The sequence below is a fragment of the Canis lupus genome, chromosome 14 (assembly GCF_003254725.2).
Source record: "Canis lupus dingo isolate Sandy chromosome 14, ASM325472v2, whole genome shotgun sequence".
Lineage (NCBI taxonomy): Eukaryota > Metazoa > Chordata > Mammalia > Carnivora > Canidae > Canis > Canis lupus.
The window spans coordinates 6,498,842-6,516,848 of NC_064256.1; the positions used below are offsets into that span (position 1 = coordinate 6,498,842).

General features: G+C 41.0%; 1 protein-coding gene across 2 annotated transcripts in view; it reads right to left on the reverse strand.

Annotated features, from left to right (window-relative positions):
• Window positions 1-3,735: 3,735 nt before the first annotated feature.
• KLHDC10 (kelch domain containing 10) overlaps window positions 3,736-18,007 on the reverse strand; it is a 61,944-nt gene continuing 47,672 nt past the window's right edge. For both annotated transcript variants that reach the window (XM_025471636.3, XM_049093474.1), the window contains 7 exons: window positions 17,653-17,807; window positions 15,136-15,284; window positions 13,468-13,552; window positions 12,558-12,624; window positions 11,941-11,988; window positions 9,788-9,927; window positions 3,736-8,905 (listed from right to left, as the gene is read on the reverse strand). In XM_025471636.3, coding sequence (XP_025327421.1) covers window positions 8,696-8,905; window positions 9,788-9,927; window positions 11,941-11,988; window positions 12,558-12,624; window positions 13,468-13,552; window positions 15,136-15,284; window positions 17,653-17,807 — 854 coding nt within the window. In that variant the 3' untranslated portion in view covers window positions 3,736-8,695. The remainder of the gene's footprint in view (window positions 8,906-9,787; window positions 9,928-11,940; window positions 11,989-12,557; window positions 12,625-13,467; window positions 13,553-15,135; window positions 15,285-17,652; window positions 17,808-18,007) is intronic.

Consider the following 18,007-nt stretch of genomic DNA (forward strand, 5'->3'; position numbering starts at 1 on the left):
TGGTGTGGGCTCCTGAAATGGTTAAGCAACCAGAGCCGGCACCTGTCTCTGTCCTTCTCTCCTCCATAGCCCTGGTTACTGCCCTGCCTGCTTTGCCCTGCTTGGCATCTTCCTCCCTGCCAGGAGCTCAGACACACTTATGTGTTTGGAATCTGAGAAAAGTGTCTCACCATTGCATTTGAGATTTTGGGGCCAGAGCCCAAGGCCTTTTACAGGATGGGTGGATTTGCCAGGTCTGCTTTGTAGATCTCTCAGAAGCCCTCCATCTCCTCTCACCTCGCTGTGGAATATAGGAAAGAAAAAGCCTCTAAAGTAATATTCTTGATTTTATGAATGGACAGGATGGTGAGGAATGGGCTTTGGGCAACAGGATAAAACCACATCTAAACCTTGAGAGGCTGTGTTTTGGTTTGTTTTTTACTCTGCATTTTTTCCTCCTACTAGCTCCAAGATGGTTTTTTTTTTTTAAATATTTTATTTATTTACTTGACACAGAGCACAAGCAGGGGAAGCGGCAGGGGGAGAAGCAGAGGGAGAAGCAGCCTCTCCACTAAGCAGGGAGCCTGATGCAGGGCTCGATCCCAGGACTCTGGGATCATGACCTGAGCCGGAGGCAGGTGCTTAACTGCCTGAGCCACCCAGGCACCCCTAAGATTAGCTTTTTTTTTTTTTTTTTAACATTTTTATTTATCTATGAGAGACACACACACACACACAGAGGCAGAGACACAGGCAGAGGGAGAAGCAGGCCCCATGCAGGGAACCCAGCGTGGGACTCAATCCCTTGGTCTCCAGGATCACACCCTGGGTGAAGGCAGCGCTAAACCACTGAGCCACCCGGGCTGCCCAAGATTGGCTTTTAAATCAAAGATTTCCAAATACCAGTCAAGCTACATCTCAATGAAGAACTTAAAAATACTAATACTCCTGGGGTGCCTAGGTGGCTCAGTCTGTTAAGCATCTGACTCTTGATTTTGGCTCAGGCCATGATCTCAAGATTGTGAGACTGAGCCCATGGAATCTGCTTGAGATTCTCTCTCTCACTCTGCCCCTCTTCCTTACCCCACCCTCACACTCCCCTTGTGCACAGGTTCACTCTTCTCTAAAAATAAAAAATAGGGCAGCCCGGGTAGCTCAGCGGTTTAGTGCCGCCTTCAGCCCAGGGCCTGATCCTGGAGACCCAGGATTGAGTCCCACATCCGGCTCCCTGTGTGGAGCCTGCTTCTCCCTCTGCCTGTGTCTCTACCTCTCTCTCTCTCTGTGTCTCTCATGAATGAAGTCTTAAAAAAAAAAAAAATCCTAATACTCCAGCCATACCCTTTGAATAACCCAATTTTTTACAGCCTGATTTGGTCAGAAGGGACCCAGAATCACAGTACCTTGAAGAAGGGCTCAGTTGAAAGACCTGTGAAGGGTTGGAGTTTATAAAGGAGAAAATAGGGGGGAAAATGAACAAAAAACCATAAACATACTTTAAAAATCCAACAGCCCCTACTGTGGCCCTTTGCACCTCCCAGTCCATCTTGCTACTATTAGCTTTTGGGGCTGTTTTTTGTTTAGTTTTGGATACCTTCCTTTATGCCTCTAATTAAAATGCTTTTCTGGTTATTGCTTAATTTTGATACATTCTATATTTTACCTTCCTGCTATGGAAGATGAGATAAGATGCTCACTTATATCACCACCCAACTTCCTCGGTCTCATCCTCTTAGTTTCCTTATCGGTTAACTTTGTAACTTTTAGTAAATACTTCACCTTCACATTTTTTTTTCTTTTTTATTTATGATAGGCACACAGAGAGAGAGAGAGGCAGAGACATAGGCAGAGGGAGAAGCAGGCTCCATGCACCGGGAGCCCGACGTGGGATTCGATCCCGGGTTTCCAGGATCGCGCCCTGGGCCAAAGGCAGGCGCCAAACCGCTGCACCACCCAGGGATCCCAACCTTCATTTCTTATAACAGCAACTAGAGAGAGGGGTAGCAGTAAATATCTAATCATGTTTACTATGTGCCTGACATCCTGCAAAGCGCTTTATATATTATTTAAGCCACACAATAAAACTGACTGAGCCAAGAGCTAAACCTCTCCAGATCATCTCTTTCTAGAACTGCAACTGTGGTAGCCACTAGCCGTGTGTGACTGTTTACATTTAAATAAGTTAAAATTAAATAGAATTAAAAATGTAATTCTTCGGTCACACTAACCACATTTGAAGCGCCGAATAGCCAGTGGCTATCACATACTGGACAGTGCAAATAGAGAACATTCCCACCATCGCAGAAATCTCCTGGTTTTGTGCTGCTCGGGAAGCTAGGGCTTTTGTTTGAAGGTACTATGGAAACTGGATGGTTTAATCAACATCTTTTTCCCTTAAGCAATTACTGAAGAAGATTAACTGCAAGAGAACTGTTCCGTTATAATAGCTTAGTAATGGCATTTTGACAAACTCGAATTTTATACAGGGAACTGGAAGAACAAAACCACCCAAACCAACTAAGCCACAGACACCTCTTCCCACCCAAGATAAGCTGCGGCGTAACTAAGAACCAAATCAGATACAAACAGGAGTTCTTTTCAAAGCTCTGGCTGTCTAAAATCTAAAAGGTGGAGGGTCCACTTCTCATTCCTAGTAGGTGTCAGGGGACTCTACCTTGGAGGAGGTAGGAGAAAGAAAGCAAAGGAAACAAGACTGCTCTGTATAATAAGTGTATTAACTGTAAGGTGGGGCGCCTGGATGGCTCAGTGGGTTAAGTATCTGCATTCAGCTCAGGTCATGACCTCGGGGTCCTGGGATCAAGCCCCACATCGGGCTCCCTGCTTAATGGGGAGCATAGCCTGCTTCTGTCCACTGCTCATGCTCTCTTGCTCTCTTTCTCTCTCAAAGAAAATCTTTAAAAAACAAAACCAAACCTGTAAAGTGGGCTGGGGAGATACACACACACACATATTAAGGGGTAGAAACCAAATCCTGTTGGTTTATGATATCTAAGATTATTAGTCCCAGGAGGGTATATCTGATCCAATGGTTGGTTGATGGGAACACTGAAGACTAAGAGGTGCGTAGGCAATTCTGGATGGGAGACCTTAAAAGTGACCAGACTTGGAGTGTCCACACTGATGGCAGACTTCAGAGCTCGCATAAAAGTACTGCTTAACCTAATAGATGGTGAAGTGACAAAAGCAGAGGTCTTGGAGAAAGGAGCAGCTGGAAGACCAAGGCCAGAGCTAGGAACTGTGGTTTCATCCCCAAAGGACCCCAGAGAAGGGCTCAGCTCCTCTTGAGTCTTTTCTCTGGAATCGGAAACACAGTCGTGACTCCCAATGCTAAAGACTCACATTTTCCCTGTGAATTCCCTTGTAGCCCCCCAGCTCTGCAGAGAAGTCTTGATGTGTCCATACAGACTTGGCTAGGGGTAGCTTGGGGAATATACGGGATGGGACAGGCAAAGGGAATGTGACCTGCCCCCATGGTCATTCACTCCCTTGCTGATGTCCTGAGGGGAACCACGTTCTGCTGAGAGGATTGCGGTGTGTTCCAGAGTTCCAGGGGGTGAGCAGAGGGAAGGAGCCACAGCAGGCAGTGGTGAAGGCAGATGACTCACTGATATTACAGAGTAAAGTGGATGCTCGTGGGTTGGGAAAGGCGCAATGGAGGTGGGTGGCTTCTTCCATCATGGAGGTGAGCTCACAGACACATAAATTACCACCAGATAGTCAAGGCAGCCTTCAACCAAATAGATTTGGATAAGATTTATTGATCAGATTGTTTTTAGAAAACCAACAGCAAAACACTGACAAGGTACATAAATACAGATTGGACATTTTAGGGTAAATTCACTATTTCTCCTACTTGTCTGTAGGAAACCAGGTAAGGTGGAAAAGCTGTCCTGATCATATGGCATGCACACCAGACTGCAAAAGGACTTCCACACTACTTAACAGGACTGTGGCAAATAGCTTTAAAGTAAGGCAAGCATCGTGTGTGGCCTAAGCATACCCTGGACGAAGAGCCAAGCCCAGGCCCGCTCTCAGAGACTGCATGAGAGGTTTCCCTTTCTTGCCTACGTTCTTCTAGTCAAATCCTCATCGGCAGGTGCCTTTACAGGGAGATGCCTGGCGCTGTCCCTGCTCAGACTCTGTGTACAAGGAAGTGGCTTTGGAAAAGTCAGTGTGTTTCTGATGCCTCCTTTGTATTCTAAATGTGCAACTAGTAAAACAGCAATTACTACACCTTGGTGAAACTGCTTCTGACTCACCCTGTACACTGACTAAGCAGGGCCTTTTAAAAACTTCTGTAAAGTGAAAATAAAATAAAATGATGAAAATTATACTAAAAAGATGGTATCACTTTTGAAGCACAACTCAGAACTTCTTGTTGTAACACCAGGTAGGAGAAGAGGTCCCTTTCCGGCAAATCCAGTGACCTCAGAAGGGAAACGCCATCACCGGCACAATTTGTGCAACACACACAGAGAGTCCAGAGCCCTGCAAAGCCTGCCTTGGGCCCTGCCAACGCTCTGAGGGTCCCAAGGAATTTGGGGAACCAAAGCACTTGGAGCTAACAGTGAGTGACCAGTTTGGGGAGCTCACGATCACAGGACCATAAGCCCCCACCTGTCCTGGAGTGCAATGCCAGGACAATGTAGAAGAAGGAAATGGCTTTTGGTGCTACATCAGAGTGCTGGCAGCTGGACAACTTAGTGACGGTGCCACTTCCTAAACATCTGTAAGACCACATAAAAACAAACTGCTTTTACAGAATTAAGACCAACACAGACATAGAAGATAATTTGACCTTTCCTATGTGCCAAGCGATATGGCTGGAAAAGGTATTTCCAAAGGAAGAAATAAGGCTCCTGCAAGAACAGAGGAAAAGCAAGTATTTGTCAAGAGCCGAAGAAATGTGTTCAAATGATGGGATTTCCTCTGCATCACACACAGTAGCTGCTTCTTCCCACAGGCGCTGAGAGCTCTTTGGTGGTTAGAGGAGAGACAGCCTAGAACTCAGGGCAGGAACACTACGCGGAAGCAGAGGGGTGAAGAGTTAACATCTCAACTCAGGATTACCACCCGTGGGTCCTAATTTCAATATTCAACAGCTGTCATCAAATTGACAATTACAGCTAATAGGGCTGCTTATATGCTTGCTGGTTTCTAGCCCTCTGTGATTCTTCTTTTTCATTTCTAACTACTTATTAGCCCCATTCCACTGAAAAGGAGGTGCTTGTGGGAGAGGGCTAGGGAGGAAGAATATAAATGAATCAATTATTTGATAGAAAAGTTGAAACACTGATTATCTATGAATTTCAATTATATGTGCTTTACCCTTGCTACTATGGGTAACCAAAGGTCACTGTTAAAAACCTTTTGCTTAGAAATGTTAATGTTTATTATTATATGTTTAAATCTATGTAATGGACATGAATAATTTAGAGCAAATTTTTACACCATGTCACTAGGGCCCTGAAAAAAATTCTGCCAGTGGAAAGGATTTTAGTTTGGCCCCTGAAGAACAGTTAAAATTTCCATCTATTCTATACTGGTTTATAAATTTTTCCAGAATGTGGAAAATATTTTATTAAATGAAGAAAGCATCGTCTTCATTTAATAAAGCATTATGTTCACAGATAAATTAGTATGTACATGGGAAAACTGATAGTATTAAATATTAGGTTTTAATTCTCCATTTAGGAAATTCCTTACAGGTAGACTTTTTTGTGGGCAAAGAAATGTAGGGAGTTATGAACACATGAGATAGTACAAAGATGACTGGGGAAAAGTCTCAACTCTAACAAACCCTAGGAATATAAAGTCTCTAGGAATCGAAGTAAGAAAACAGACTTGAAAACCCAGACTGACCCAAGAGTTGGCTTACGCTAGCTGATCACACCTCAAATCCTTGACTCTAAAGGAATGAGCTGGCTTCCCCAAAGCAGATTAAAAAAAAAAAAAAAAAAGTAGTCTACCTGCTTTATAGTTACACCCTATATAAATATCTGTATATATTCATATGTGTTTCTATATATTGCACTTCAATTTACAGGACTGCAGTAAGATGGCAGGGAGTGCCTCAAAGAGGCAGAGAAGCAGCAGGCATAAACTTTCCTAAACCAAGTAACTGTCAGGAATTCAGGGTGCTGGTTATAGGTATACTAAATGGCTGGGGACCCCCTATATAAAATTCTAGTCATCTACATCTAAGTCATCATACACACAGACTCATTTGGCATCCAGAACATGTGCATATGTGTGGTTCTATAGCACTCAGAGATGGTCACACTACATCCTTTTCACTAGTGTTATATTAAAAGAAGACACTTCAGACCAAGGATATGTACTTTTATAAAATATAAAAATGTCACACACAAGGTCTTGGATGTCAGGCCTCCAAAGTCTACCTCAGAGAAGACTGCCCTCAGAAGGCTTAAATCCCTTTTTGCTAGCAAGTGTGGATTGAACTAGACCCTCTTTCTAGCTCTCCAGTGTAGCAAAGCTATAGAGACCTGCTTATTTTCCAAGGAGCATGGAAGGATAAGCACAGAGGCTTAGCAGTCAGGCTTTGGTCCCTATATAAATCCATGAAAAAAATCCTTTCACCACCCTAGACAGCACAGCTTATTTAACTGGATATATTCCACCAAATATCCAGAGTGGGCTGGAGTCATGCAGCAAAGCTTTGTTTTGAACTCATGGAGCTGCTCAACCTGACTTGCTCTGGAGAGAGCTCCTCACTGGAGTAAGCTTAGCAGCGGGTGGTAACAGGTTAAATGTCAAACAGACTTGGTCATGGCAAGATGGGGGTGGGACCTCTAGAGGAGTTGCTCCTTTTCCTGCCTCTGCCCCATACCCCTCACTTCCCCAAAAGGATCCAAACTCAGAGAGTAGTGATATTCTAAGACTCTTGCAGACTATTGGCTCCTTGAACTCAACCCAACATGGATGGGACGTCCTAATAAGGCATGAAAGTTAGGAGTCCAAGTCTAGAGACCATAGTTTTCTCTTCCCTAGAACTCCACACTGGATGGTAACTTTTTAGCCGTAACTCAAAGGTGATTTTAAATCCACACATGAGCTAAAGAGATCCCTTCTGGGATGAAGGAAAAAAGAAGACTAACTTTAAAAACTAAGTGGAAAAGAGGCACTTAAAGGAAAAATGTGTCCCAAATCTCCCACTGGAGTCTCCTGTTGTGAGGTGACCAACGGGATGATCAGCACTGTGCCTTCTTGTATGCCTGCAGCACCTTGTGTACACCTGAGGACTTCCAAATGCTCACATCTCAGTGACTTGTTCAATTATCTAGCAGCCTGATGGCAAAGAAGTGAAAATTCAGGTCACTCCTTTTTTAGAGTTAAAATACAAAACAAAACAAACCAGAACTAAAACTTCACACCAAAAAACTAATGATCCTCAGTTTCATTCCTTCCTCATGCTAGTTTTTAAAATGATACTTAGTTCTTTGGGAAGGATGACCTGTGGCTTCCCCTCCCCCCCAAGACCTTTTATCCAATAACTAGACAATTACTCACAGCACCATGCACATTAAAAGCAGACAAAAAAGGAGACAATAAGCTAAGGGGAAAAAAATCAAAGGCCAGTTGGCTTTCTAGAGATAAAATCTGTTGCCTGAGAGAATGGCAGGTGCATGGCTCGGTGTCAGAAAAGAAACAAGTTGTGAAAAGGAAGCGGGCAAAATGACCAGTGGGGCTCATAGCCTGGCACCCAAGCCCACTCTGCCCTGCTCTTCTCTGGCCTCTTACAAGCTTACTTTATGTCCCATGGCATTTCTGCCACATATTTAGGTCTACAAGCCCCCCCACGAAGAAGTCAAAAGAGATACTTGAAACCAATGAGCACAGGAGAATTTTGAAATTGCCCAGAACGAAGAACTTTGACCACCATAAATTCCTTGATTTGAAACGTTCGTGGTGCCATAATTTCTAAGAGCAACAATAAACAGCACGACTACAACACACAGAAGCCTCATGACGAGCCAAATCTAACCATTGCTGGCACCATAAAAATGAGAAAAGAAATCACTGATCAAGAGTTGCTGAGTCGCTTGACTTTCCTCCAAAATCAAAGGATGGGTTTGGGTATCTATGCTGCAAGATGTCGACCAGTGCCGCCATCAGATCCAGCTACTCAATTAGAAGCATCTTGAAAAACAGTAAGTTAAACATCTAGGTTTGCACATAACCTGCACAATTCTCAAGGTTAGCCTTTATCTATCCTGAAACTTCCTATTCTTGTTGCTGGATTTAAATTTTTCTAAATTTTGTTTGTTTTTGTCAGTGATGCTGCTTTAACTTGCAGAACACTGGCTGACATGGTCATAGTTTCAGAGTTCCTTTAAAAAATTCTTTATCTTATCTTGATTCACAACATTATTAAGGTACCTTCAAGACTTTCCCTCAAATCCATCAAGGAGGAGGGAGTATGTGAGTATGTGTGTGTGTGTGTGTGTGTGTGTGTGTGTGTTGGGGCAGGGGGGGAGAGAAGCAAAGAAAGAAGCACAAGGGAAAGTGAGATTTCCATAAACTTAAAACCAATTTACAGAAAGGCATCTGATGTATTTTCTGAATAAGGCCTTGATCAGGGTAACCAATCCTCTTTGTAGCACATTCTACACTGCCCATAAATAAAGGAGTCTCTTTAAATTAACATTTCCAGTATCAATGAACAGTCCAGAAATCCTCATTTCAAGCGCTCGATGAGTCCCTGTGTGAGTCCAAGGTGCAGAAGCTGTGTTCGGGAGAGGTTTGCTAGGTTAGGGAAGGCCGCAAGCAGCTTCTCCCATGCCAGTTCCAGCAGGCTAGGTACCACCAGCCAGATCTTAAACAATGACCCAGTCCGTTTGTTTTCATGGATGTTCACCACTCCTCCATGAATGTACATGCAACCAGCCTACGAACAAATGGCAGTCAAAAGAGGATAAATTCAAATGGGAGTGAAATCAATACCTAGGCTGAAGATTCAGCAAAAAAATATACAGTAGGCCAAACTGAGATGAGGTGAAGCAAAAAAGAATTTCTCACTGATCCCAACACAGTGCAGAGATCAAGAAGGGTTTAAATAATTTATGAGTTACTAGGGGAAAACTAGCTTCTTTTCCTTCCTTCCTACCTTCCTTTCTTCCTTCCTTCCTTCCTTCCTCCTCCCTCCCTCCCTCCCTCCCTCCTTCCCTCCTTCCTTCCTTCCTTCCTTCCTTCCTTCCTTCCTTCCTTCCTTCCTTTCCTTTCCTTTCCTTTCCTTTCCTTTCCTTTCCTTTCCTTTCCTTTCTTTCTTTTTCTCTCTCTCTCTCTTTCTTTCTTCTTCTCCTTCCTTCCTTCCTTCCTTCCCTCCCTCCCTCCCTCCCTTCCTTCCTTCTTTAACTTCAACAAACATTAAACTAACATTAAATTAAGTATTCACTGTGCCAAATACTGGGACTACAAAGATGAAAATAAAGGCCTTTGCTTTTGAGACACTAATGGGATCTTTGACAACAAGGCATCGTGGGGATAGAGCTATTCTGCCCTCCCAGAAAACACATTTTATGTAACGGCCAGGGACTGAACGCCACATGCAGCCTCTCTTTGACATTTATGCTGCTCTTTTAAACCGTGTATGATGGCTTCTCTCCCCTTTTCTCAGAGGAAGGGCCAGCTTTGTCTTGAAGAAAGTTTTAGAAACATATTCTTAATCCAAGGCTGGTAATTTCAAAATCTTTTTTTCTTGCTAGTATCACTAAAAAAATTTCCTTATCACCTGCAACTATGTAAGGAAGATAGGAAAATAAAAACTTACTGGTGTAACAGCTGCACAGTGAAAATAAACTGGCTCTGGCATGGTAGCTGGGAGCTTTACCCATTGGAAAGTCTGCAGATTCAACTTCCAGATATCTCCCAGGATCACTTCTCCATTATAGCCCCCACAAATAAACACATCTATTGAGAAAAGAGAGACCCAGATCACACAAAAGAAGAGAGTCACAGCTACAGCATGTTTTGAGGTACATCACCTGGCTAGCTGCCATGGGACCAGTTCAGTAGATGTGCCCCTACCACACAGGACTTTAGCTGGGTGGTCCCCTCTTGCTGCTGTCTTGTCCCTCAGTAAACTGTAGATATTATGTTGGGATATTTACTAGGCCTAGGGATGCAAGCCTCTAAGTAGGCTTCCTGTCTGGATCCTCAACTTCAAATACCTACAGGTACCAGACACAGGAAGTGAATGAACAAGGTCCAGGGAAAATAAGCAAACAGGAGTGCACATACTCTAAAGGAGGAGATGGTGATGCAGCACCAGCTGCACATGTAGAACTTAAGGTCGGCAACTGCCAGATCTTCCAATTTTTCCAGAGAAGCTGGAAATCTGGATATTTTTTTTTTTAAGTGAAACATTTTGATTTTTTCTTTAACATTTTGATTTTTTGGGCAGCCCAGGTGGCTCAGCGGTTTAGCGCCTGCCTTCAGTCCAGGGCCTGATCCTGGAGACCTGGGATCGAGCCCCACATTGGGCTCCCTGCATGAAGCCTGCTTCTCCCTCTGCCTGTGTCTCTGCCTCTTTTTCTCTCTGTGTGTCTCTCATGAATAAATAAATAAAATCTTTTTTTTTAAATTTTTAAGTGTTATCTGCTAATCCAAACAATTTTAATACATATATGAGCCAGACAAAACATAACTGCAGGCCACCAGTTTGCAAATTCTTCTTTCAAATAATGTCCTAGGAAGGATGGATATTTGTCTGCCCGTACAAACATCCTCTTATGTAGACATTTAACCTGCTGAGAAATATTCACTGCAATGTTCAGTTTGGGGGCATAAGTGGTTCTTCCAAGCTTTCCTTAGCCAAAGGGGACAGTGTGAAGTCCTATTTATCTATACAGTTCCTTACGTTCTTTCAACCTTCCCAAAAAATCAAGGGTTTTTAATTGTTGTTGTTGTTGTTGTTTTGTCAAATTAGATAGCTATAACTGGTCAACTTGTAACAAAGTCTATGTGAACATTCAAACTAAATGCCCCAAACTAAGGCTGAATTCTATTGGTGTGGTGCCTGGCCTCAGTGAATCACATGAATACAAGTCTTAATTCAGGTCTAGATCAAGTTTAAATCAATACTTAATTACACTATAAAATATACTGGAAACTTTTTTGGCTAAGATACAAGAAAATTTCAGTTCCAAAGCAAAGCTGAACAATCCCACTATCTACACATCTTATCCAGAAAGCAGCAACAAAATAAAAAGCGTCTGTACTGGAGATGGCAGCATAATCCTAGTTAAATCCTAACTCAACTGCTGAAAGGATATGGGCTATCAAACTCATTTAGACACACCTTCCTCCCAGGAAAAATGGAAGGTGATTTACCAAATTATAAAATAAGCTGTGAATTAAAAGACAGGAGGGTTGTCCAAAGAGGAGTCATTTATCACACTTGGATGAAGTAGCTGCAGCTGCTTTCTGAAGCCATACAATGCCTCTGTTGTAATAAGGCCAAAGAATGAGCCAAGAGTCCTATTTGGCATCAGATAGAGCACAGAATAAACTTTATGAAACACCACTCTGAAGGAGTTATTGTAATTTTAATACTATGTCCACCGAGGTCACTATTATATGTCAAGATTATCAGTATTACTCACTTACAGCCACAGATTATCTGTTGGGGGTGGGGTGTTAAAAGGTCAGGCAGTATAATAAAAGCTTATTTATCACTGATCTTTGAGATCTCTGGTAACTGAAGGAACCCAAATACCCTACTCATGTACTTAATGAAAACCACTGAGAAAATCATAACTTAACGGATTTCCCTTCAAGTTTAAACTACAAGAAATAGACAATTCTCAAAATTATGCCATATATATACATATATATGTGTGTGTGTGTGTGTGTGTGTATATATATATATATATATATGATATTTTCAGCATATACAATTACAAAGTGAACTAGAAGCCTTACCATTTTTTATTTGAACACAACTGTGACATCTTCGGGCTGCAGGAAAACCTGCCAAACACATAAACACAGATATTCAATTATTCACAGAAAGACGAAGACTAACGTTGATGTGCCACGGTGAAAGACATACTATGAGTAGCTCACTTAAAACAACCCCACTGTTGCCTTAAGCAAACTGACTAGTCCTTCCAATCATTCCTTATTTCAACTAAACTAAGGCCATCTGAGTCTTACCATAACTGGTGAGTCTCACATAACTCACCAACTGTACAATGGCTCTGGTGCCAGGGGAACAAAATGGGATGGTAGGTGCAGGGGTGTAGTGGCTTTCCCAAGCCTTTTAATCCGCAAAAAGACAGGCAGATCTTGATTCAAGTGTCTGCTTCCTAACCCACCCACATTTCCCTGTTTCCATAAAACTCAACAATCCCCATTAAAACTCTCTGCACAATTACAGAGGAAGAATAATAATTGGACTAAGGAATAAAAATAATTTATAATACTAGCATAACAGATATTTTACTTGTCATATAACTCAATAAAAATATTTTTCTCCTCTAAAACAAGTAAATTAAATATATTTATTAAAGATACATGAATCAATATTTTAAATTTACCTATTTTTTCATGGGGTTTTGTGGCAATTTCCTCCCATGCGTTTGTTTCAAGATTGTATGCATGGATCTTGGGGGGGAAAAAAAACAAAAGAAGATACACACACATAAATAATTTTAGCTAGCCTGAAAATTGGATTTTTTAAACATGTATTCTTGGTTGAAAAGTCTTCGTTTCTTTTGCTTTTCTCCATTCTTCCCTAATTTTAATGGAAAGCAAAACATTAAATGAAGCAGTTGAAAATTAAGCAGATATAGGATTCCAATTTTTTTAAATCACAGAAAAAAAAGTTGGAATTCTGCAACTGCCACATTTTTTACAATGAACATTTATCATTTTTATATGAGAAAAAAGTAAGTGTTGATAAGAAAATAGGAGAACACAGTTTTGACAAAACTTGAAAAAGACTAATAACGTTCCAAAGCAGCCCAGGAGCTCTGTAGCCTCATCAAGATTTCTCCTGGGAGATGAGGATTTAGCAATGGATGAATAAAAACTTTTCAGAGCTTCCTAAAGATGCATAGCCCTAGATGTGACCGTTCTTTTTATATACATAGCACTGATGATGATAGAGAGGTCACATTCTGAGCATCATGGCTCCAGTCCTTATTAGTTTCTTCATTCAAGCTACTGTATCTTCCTCTCAGTCACTTTCCTCATCCAGCTTATGCCAGGGATGATTTTCATATATTTTCGTGTGTGATCAATACAATGGTCAGCTGGAATGCATATCAGGGGCACAGAGTGTGGCCATATGTTATAAAGAACATGGAACACAAAATAGGTGTTAACAAAGAAACTGTTCAAAAATTCAACTATCTACAGTAACAGAATTATCTTGCATGTATGAAACATGCCTCTCTCTATCCTTTTCTTTATTATTATTATTATTATTATTATTTTCAAATATACCTTGTTTAAGGAATAAGCTGTCCAGGAAGTACCACCTCCCAAGATGTAAATCCTCTGCCCATCGTGTGCAATTTCATGTCTGTATCTGAAAACATACATAAAATCCATTTATAACTAAGTGAAAAGTGATTTACCTAAGATTTAGCCACAGGCTTTTTATTGGATAATTATTCATAGTAATAAATTATTAGGAATAACCTAAGTATTTAACAATAGTGAATTGGTTAAATGAATTATAGAACATATGTAAAATGGATTAGTGTGCAACCCATAAGAATGTAGGCAGAGAGGACAGTTAATACACTGAGAACTTCTTTTCATGTCATTAACTGAAGAAGAAGTTATGTGGGAGCAGATAGGCTATAATCCATTAAAAACATACAGATACACAAATATCCATAGAAAATGACTACAGAGATACATCCCAAATATTAACCCTGTTTATCTCTAGATTTAGGTTTTGTTTTTTATTTTATTTATTTTGCTTATTTGTATTTTCCAGATTTTCTATCATCTTTTTGTGGTAACTTTGTATAAGGGAGGAAATTACAACAGAATTTTTAAAAAGTGATCTGTCTTACATTTCATTAGAAACCCTAGACGATGGGCTTTCAAATTAAGTTACTTATTTAACAGATACAAAGATATCAGAAAGATTATGTTACATAGAACTGTGAATATAATGTGAAACACCTACCAGAACTTTTATCCAAGCAGTCTAGCTAGAAGCTGAAACAATTTATAATATGTCCATAAAATGATTCAAGAAGGCAACCATGTGAAAATGCTTTGAAAACTTAATCTATTTCCTCCTTCCCCTGAAGGCCCTGGTGCTGATAAAATAAATTACATCAAAATTATTCCAGTAGCAGCCCACCTCCCAAGTCTTCACACGGAAGCTCTGCAATCATCAGCCCACTGACATACTACAATAAAGTTTTCCTTAGCACCTACATGTCCTTTTGTTTAAAGGAAACAAAGAGGGAACTGGATTCATCTAAACCAAGTAAATAAAAAATGTTTACTATCTTTGCTTTTAAACCGGAGGGGAAAAATTTAAGTATTTCACAGAGTTAAATTCTAAGAGGTAATTCCTCTATTAGGAAAGAAAAGTGGAAGGCCTAGGACTGCTCCCAGAAGGCAGCTAGGAGCACCAAGAGATGTTTGCGTGCCTAACAGGGCACTTAAAATGAATGTCCTTCCTCCCATCCACCCACCCATCCATCCATCCATCTGATCAATATTCATTGAGTACCACTATGGTAATTGAGTGCCACAGGCACTCTGGGTGTACAGCTGAGAGCAAATGAGCCAAAGAATCCCAATATGCAAGTTAAGAAGGAAAATCAAAAAGTAACTAGAAAGTAATTGTTTTGTCTGCAATATGATACTTAATTACATTTGCTACCCTTGGTTTATTTTTCAGTGTTACTATCTTCCCAAGGCAGAAAAATTAAAAAGAAATAGTATGAGAAAAAAATCTATAGTTAAGGGGGAAGAATCTTCTGTAACTAGAAGACCTTTCTTGAATGCTGAACTGGGATCTACCAGCTAGTTGGCTATTTTAACCAGACTATAAGAGTTTTCTTTAAATTGTATTACCAATATTCTGAAAAAAGTCAAATCTTAGCAAGAAAGAATAAATATGCTTTGATCCTAGAACCTCACCTCTCTTCTGGCAGATCACAGGATAGGTTGTTTGGTTTCAGTTGTGTCCACTCTCTGGTATTGAGATCTAATTTATGCAGATCTGTGCTGTAAATATAGCCAGTTGTCCCTCCAAAAACATAAAGGGAGCCATTGATGATCGCCATGGCCTGGATATCAAGGAAAAGTGAAAACCACTGACTCATTAACACTTGATTAAAGAATATAAACTTATTAAATACCCCAAAATCAGACTTCATGAAATTCTCTTGTACTTTTTAGCCTTCTAAAAGATCAGATTTTTAAAAGATTAAAGATTTTAGGGCACTTAGGTGGCTCAGTTGGTTGAACATCCAACTTTTGATTTTGGCTCAGATTTTGTCACAGTAGTGGGATCAAGCCCTGCACTGTACTCTCTGCTCAGAGGGGAGTCTGCTTGTCCCTCTCCCTCTGCTCTTCCCCCGACTCACACTCTTTCTCAAATAAATGAATAAAAAACAAAACCTTTAAAAAATATATTTTAAAATAAATAAATAAATGATTAAAGATTTTAGAAAACCCAGAAATCATTTTTAGAAAGGTAAAGCTTTGGGATGCCTGGGTGGTACAGTCAGTTGAGTGTCCAACTCTTGCCTTTGGCTGAGGTCATAGTCTCAGGGACGTGAGATCGAGCCCCGCATCGGGCTACTCAGCGTGGAGTCTACTTCAGACTCTCTCCCTGGGTGCCTGAGTAGCTCAGCTGGCTAAGTGTCTGTCTTTGGCTCAGGGCATGATCTCAGGATCCTGGGACTGAGTCCCACACTGGACTCCCTGCTCAGTGGGAAAGCCTGTTTCTCCCTCTCCCTCTGCCCCTTCCCCTCACATGCATGCACTCTCTCTCTTTCAATCTAAAAACCAAAAAAAAGGTAAATAAACCTTAAAAAAAAAAAAAAGAAAAAAGGAAAGTAAAGCTTTGCTCAACTGGAAAGCAGTTCTACCTAAATAGGCAAGAGGGCTGGATATTCCTTATGGGTCCAAGCAAACCAAAGAATGTATACATCATGGACATGAGCATTTCCATGCAAAGCTGCTTCTCTTTCTCAGCAGTGTGAAAAAGAAGAGGCTCTCAGGAAGAAGAAGCAGATAAGAAAATAAGCCACCAGAAGCCCTTAAGTAAAATAAACTGTCTAGAGTTGGCAGTCCTAAAGACTTCACATTTCCCACCAGACTCCCTTCAGCATAAATTCAGCTTTTGTTATGGTCATTTTTCCAGAGTTTTAATGTCTTCTTGGGTGGAATACTGAGTTATCCACTATGTACCTCTACACATAGCTCAGAAGGTATTTATCAGTACTAATGTTGGCCAGTTGAAAAAGAAGCTAAAGTTGTTTTAAGCTTAGCCCATTACTCTCAAAGGGTCTCTGATGTTAGTGGGTTGTTCTCTAGCTTTTTGGATATAACTTTTCAAACCTAAGGTTTGAACCACTTGAACCTAACTAGAAACTAATCTCCACATAATCTGCATTTTAGCTCAGATTAGTCTATTAGTCTCTTTCCAAGTGCAGAGATCATCTACTGTATTACTTAGGTTAGAAAGCTCTCCAAAAAAATCATATAGTTCTAGAAATGATAGCACCCAGATCGTATGTAGAGCCCAATCTCTACTGGGGGTGAGAGTGGAGGTGAAATGGGTCCTGACATTTAAAAATACTTCTGTATAGATTTATTTTTATTTTTTTAAGATTTTATATATTTATTCATGAGAGACACAGAGAGAGGCAGAGACATAGGCAGAGGGAAAAGCAGGCTCCCTATGGTGAGCCCAATGCAGGACTCGATCCCAGGACCCTGGGATCACAATCTGAGCCAAAGGCATCTAGACACTCAACCACTAAGCCACCCAGGTACTCCTTCTGTATAGATTTAGATCATGATCCCAAATTGGATTAGAAATACAGAGTAAGGAAAAAAAAGGAAAGGAGGTGAGCAACCAGATTTGCAAATTACAACTTCACATTAGAACTGAAAAATCAGGGGGCGCCTTGGCAGCTTAGTCAGTTGAGTGCCTGACTCTTGGTTTGGGCTCAGATAATGATCTCAGGGTCATGACATCAAGCCCTGTATGGGGCTCCGTGTTCAGTGGGGAGTCCTGGAGGATTCTCTCTCCCGCTACCCTCCCCCCTACTCACGTGCATATACTCTTTCTCTAATAAATAAAACTTAAAAAAAAAAAAAGAACTAGGGTGGGGGCACCTGGGTGGCTCAGTTGGTTAAGCATCTGCCTTCAGCTCAGGTTGTGATCCCAGGATCCTGGGATTGAGCCCCTTGTCGGGCTTCCTACTCAGTGGGGAGTCTGCTTCTCCCTCTCCCTTTGCCCTTCGACTTATGCTTTCTCTCTTGTCTCAAATAAATATTTTTTTTAATGAACTGAAAAATCAAATATTAAACTGTGAATTCATACTCTTAAAAAAAAAAGTGGTAACAAATATTCTAACATTGTCCCCAGAACTAGAAAAATGTGCACAAATACAACCACCATGATTGGCCATGGATTAGTACCTGTCCATATATACGACTGGGTTTCTTCCCCCGACAGCTGAGTAAAGCCCATCTCTTATACTTCACGTTACACACGTGGACGTCATTGCCATTGCTCTCACCAAACGGGATGCCTGTACCTCCAAATACCAACAGGTTGTTTCCATGCAGCACAACTGGGGAAGGAGACACACAGATTCCATTTATATACTGGCTACCTGCAGTATGTTTCCACAGGGACCCAGAATTACTGAGACACTACAAAAATGTTCTTAGAAGATAGCTCAAACCACTGACATCTAACTACTATAAAGTTCTGCAGAAAAAGGATTCATTCACATTCTGTGTGAACTATATAATACAGCTGGCTCATTGT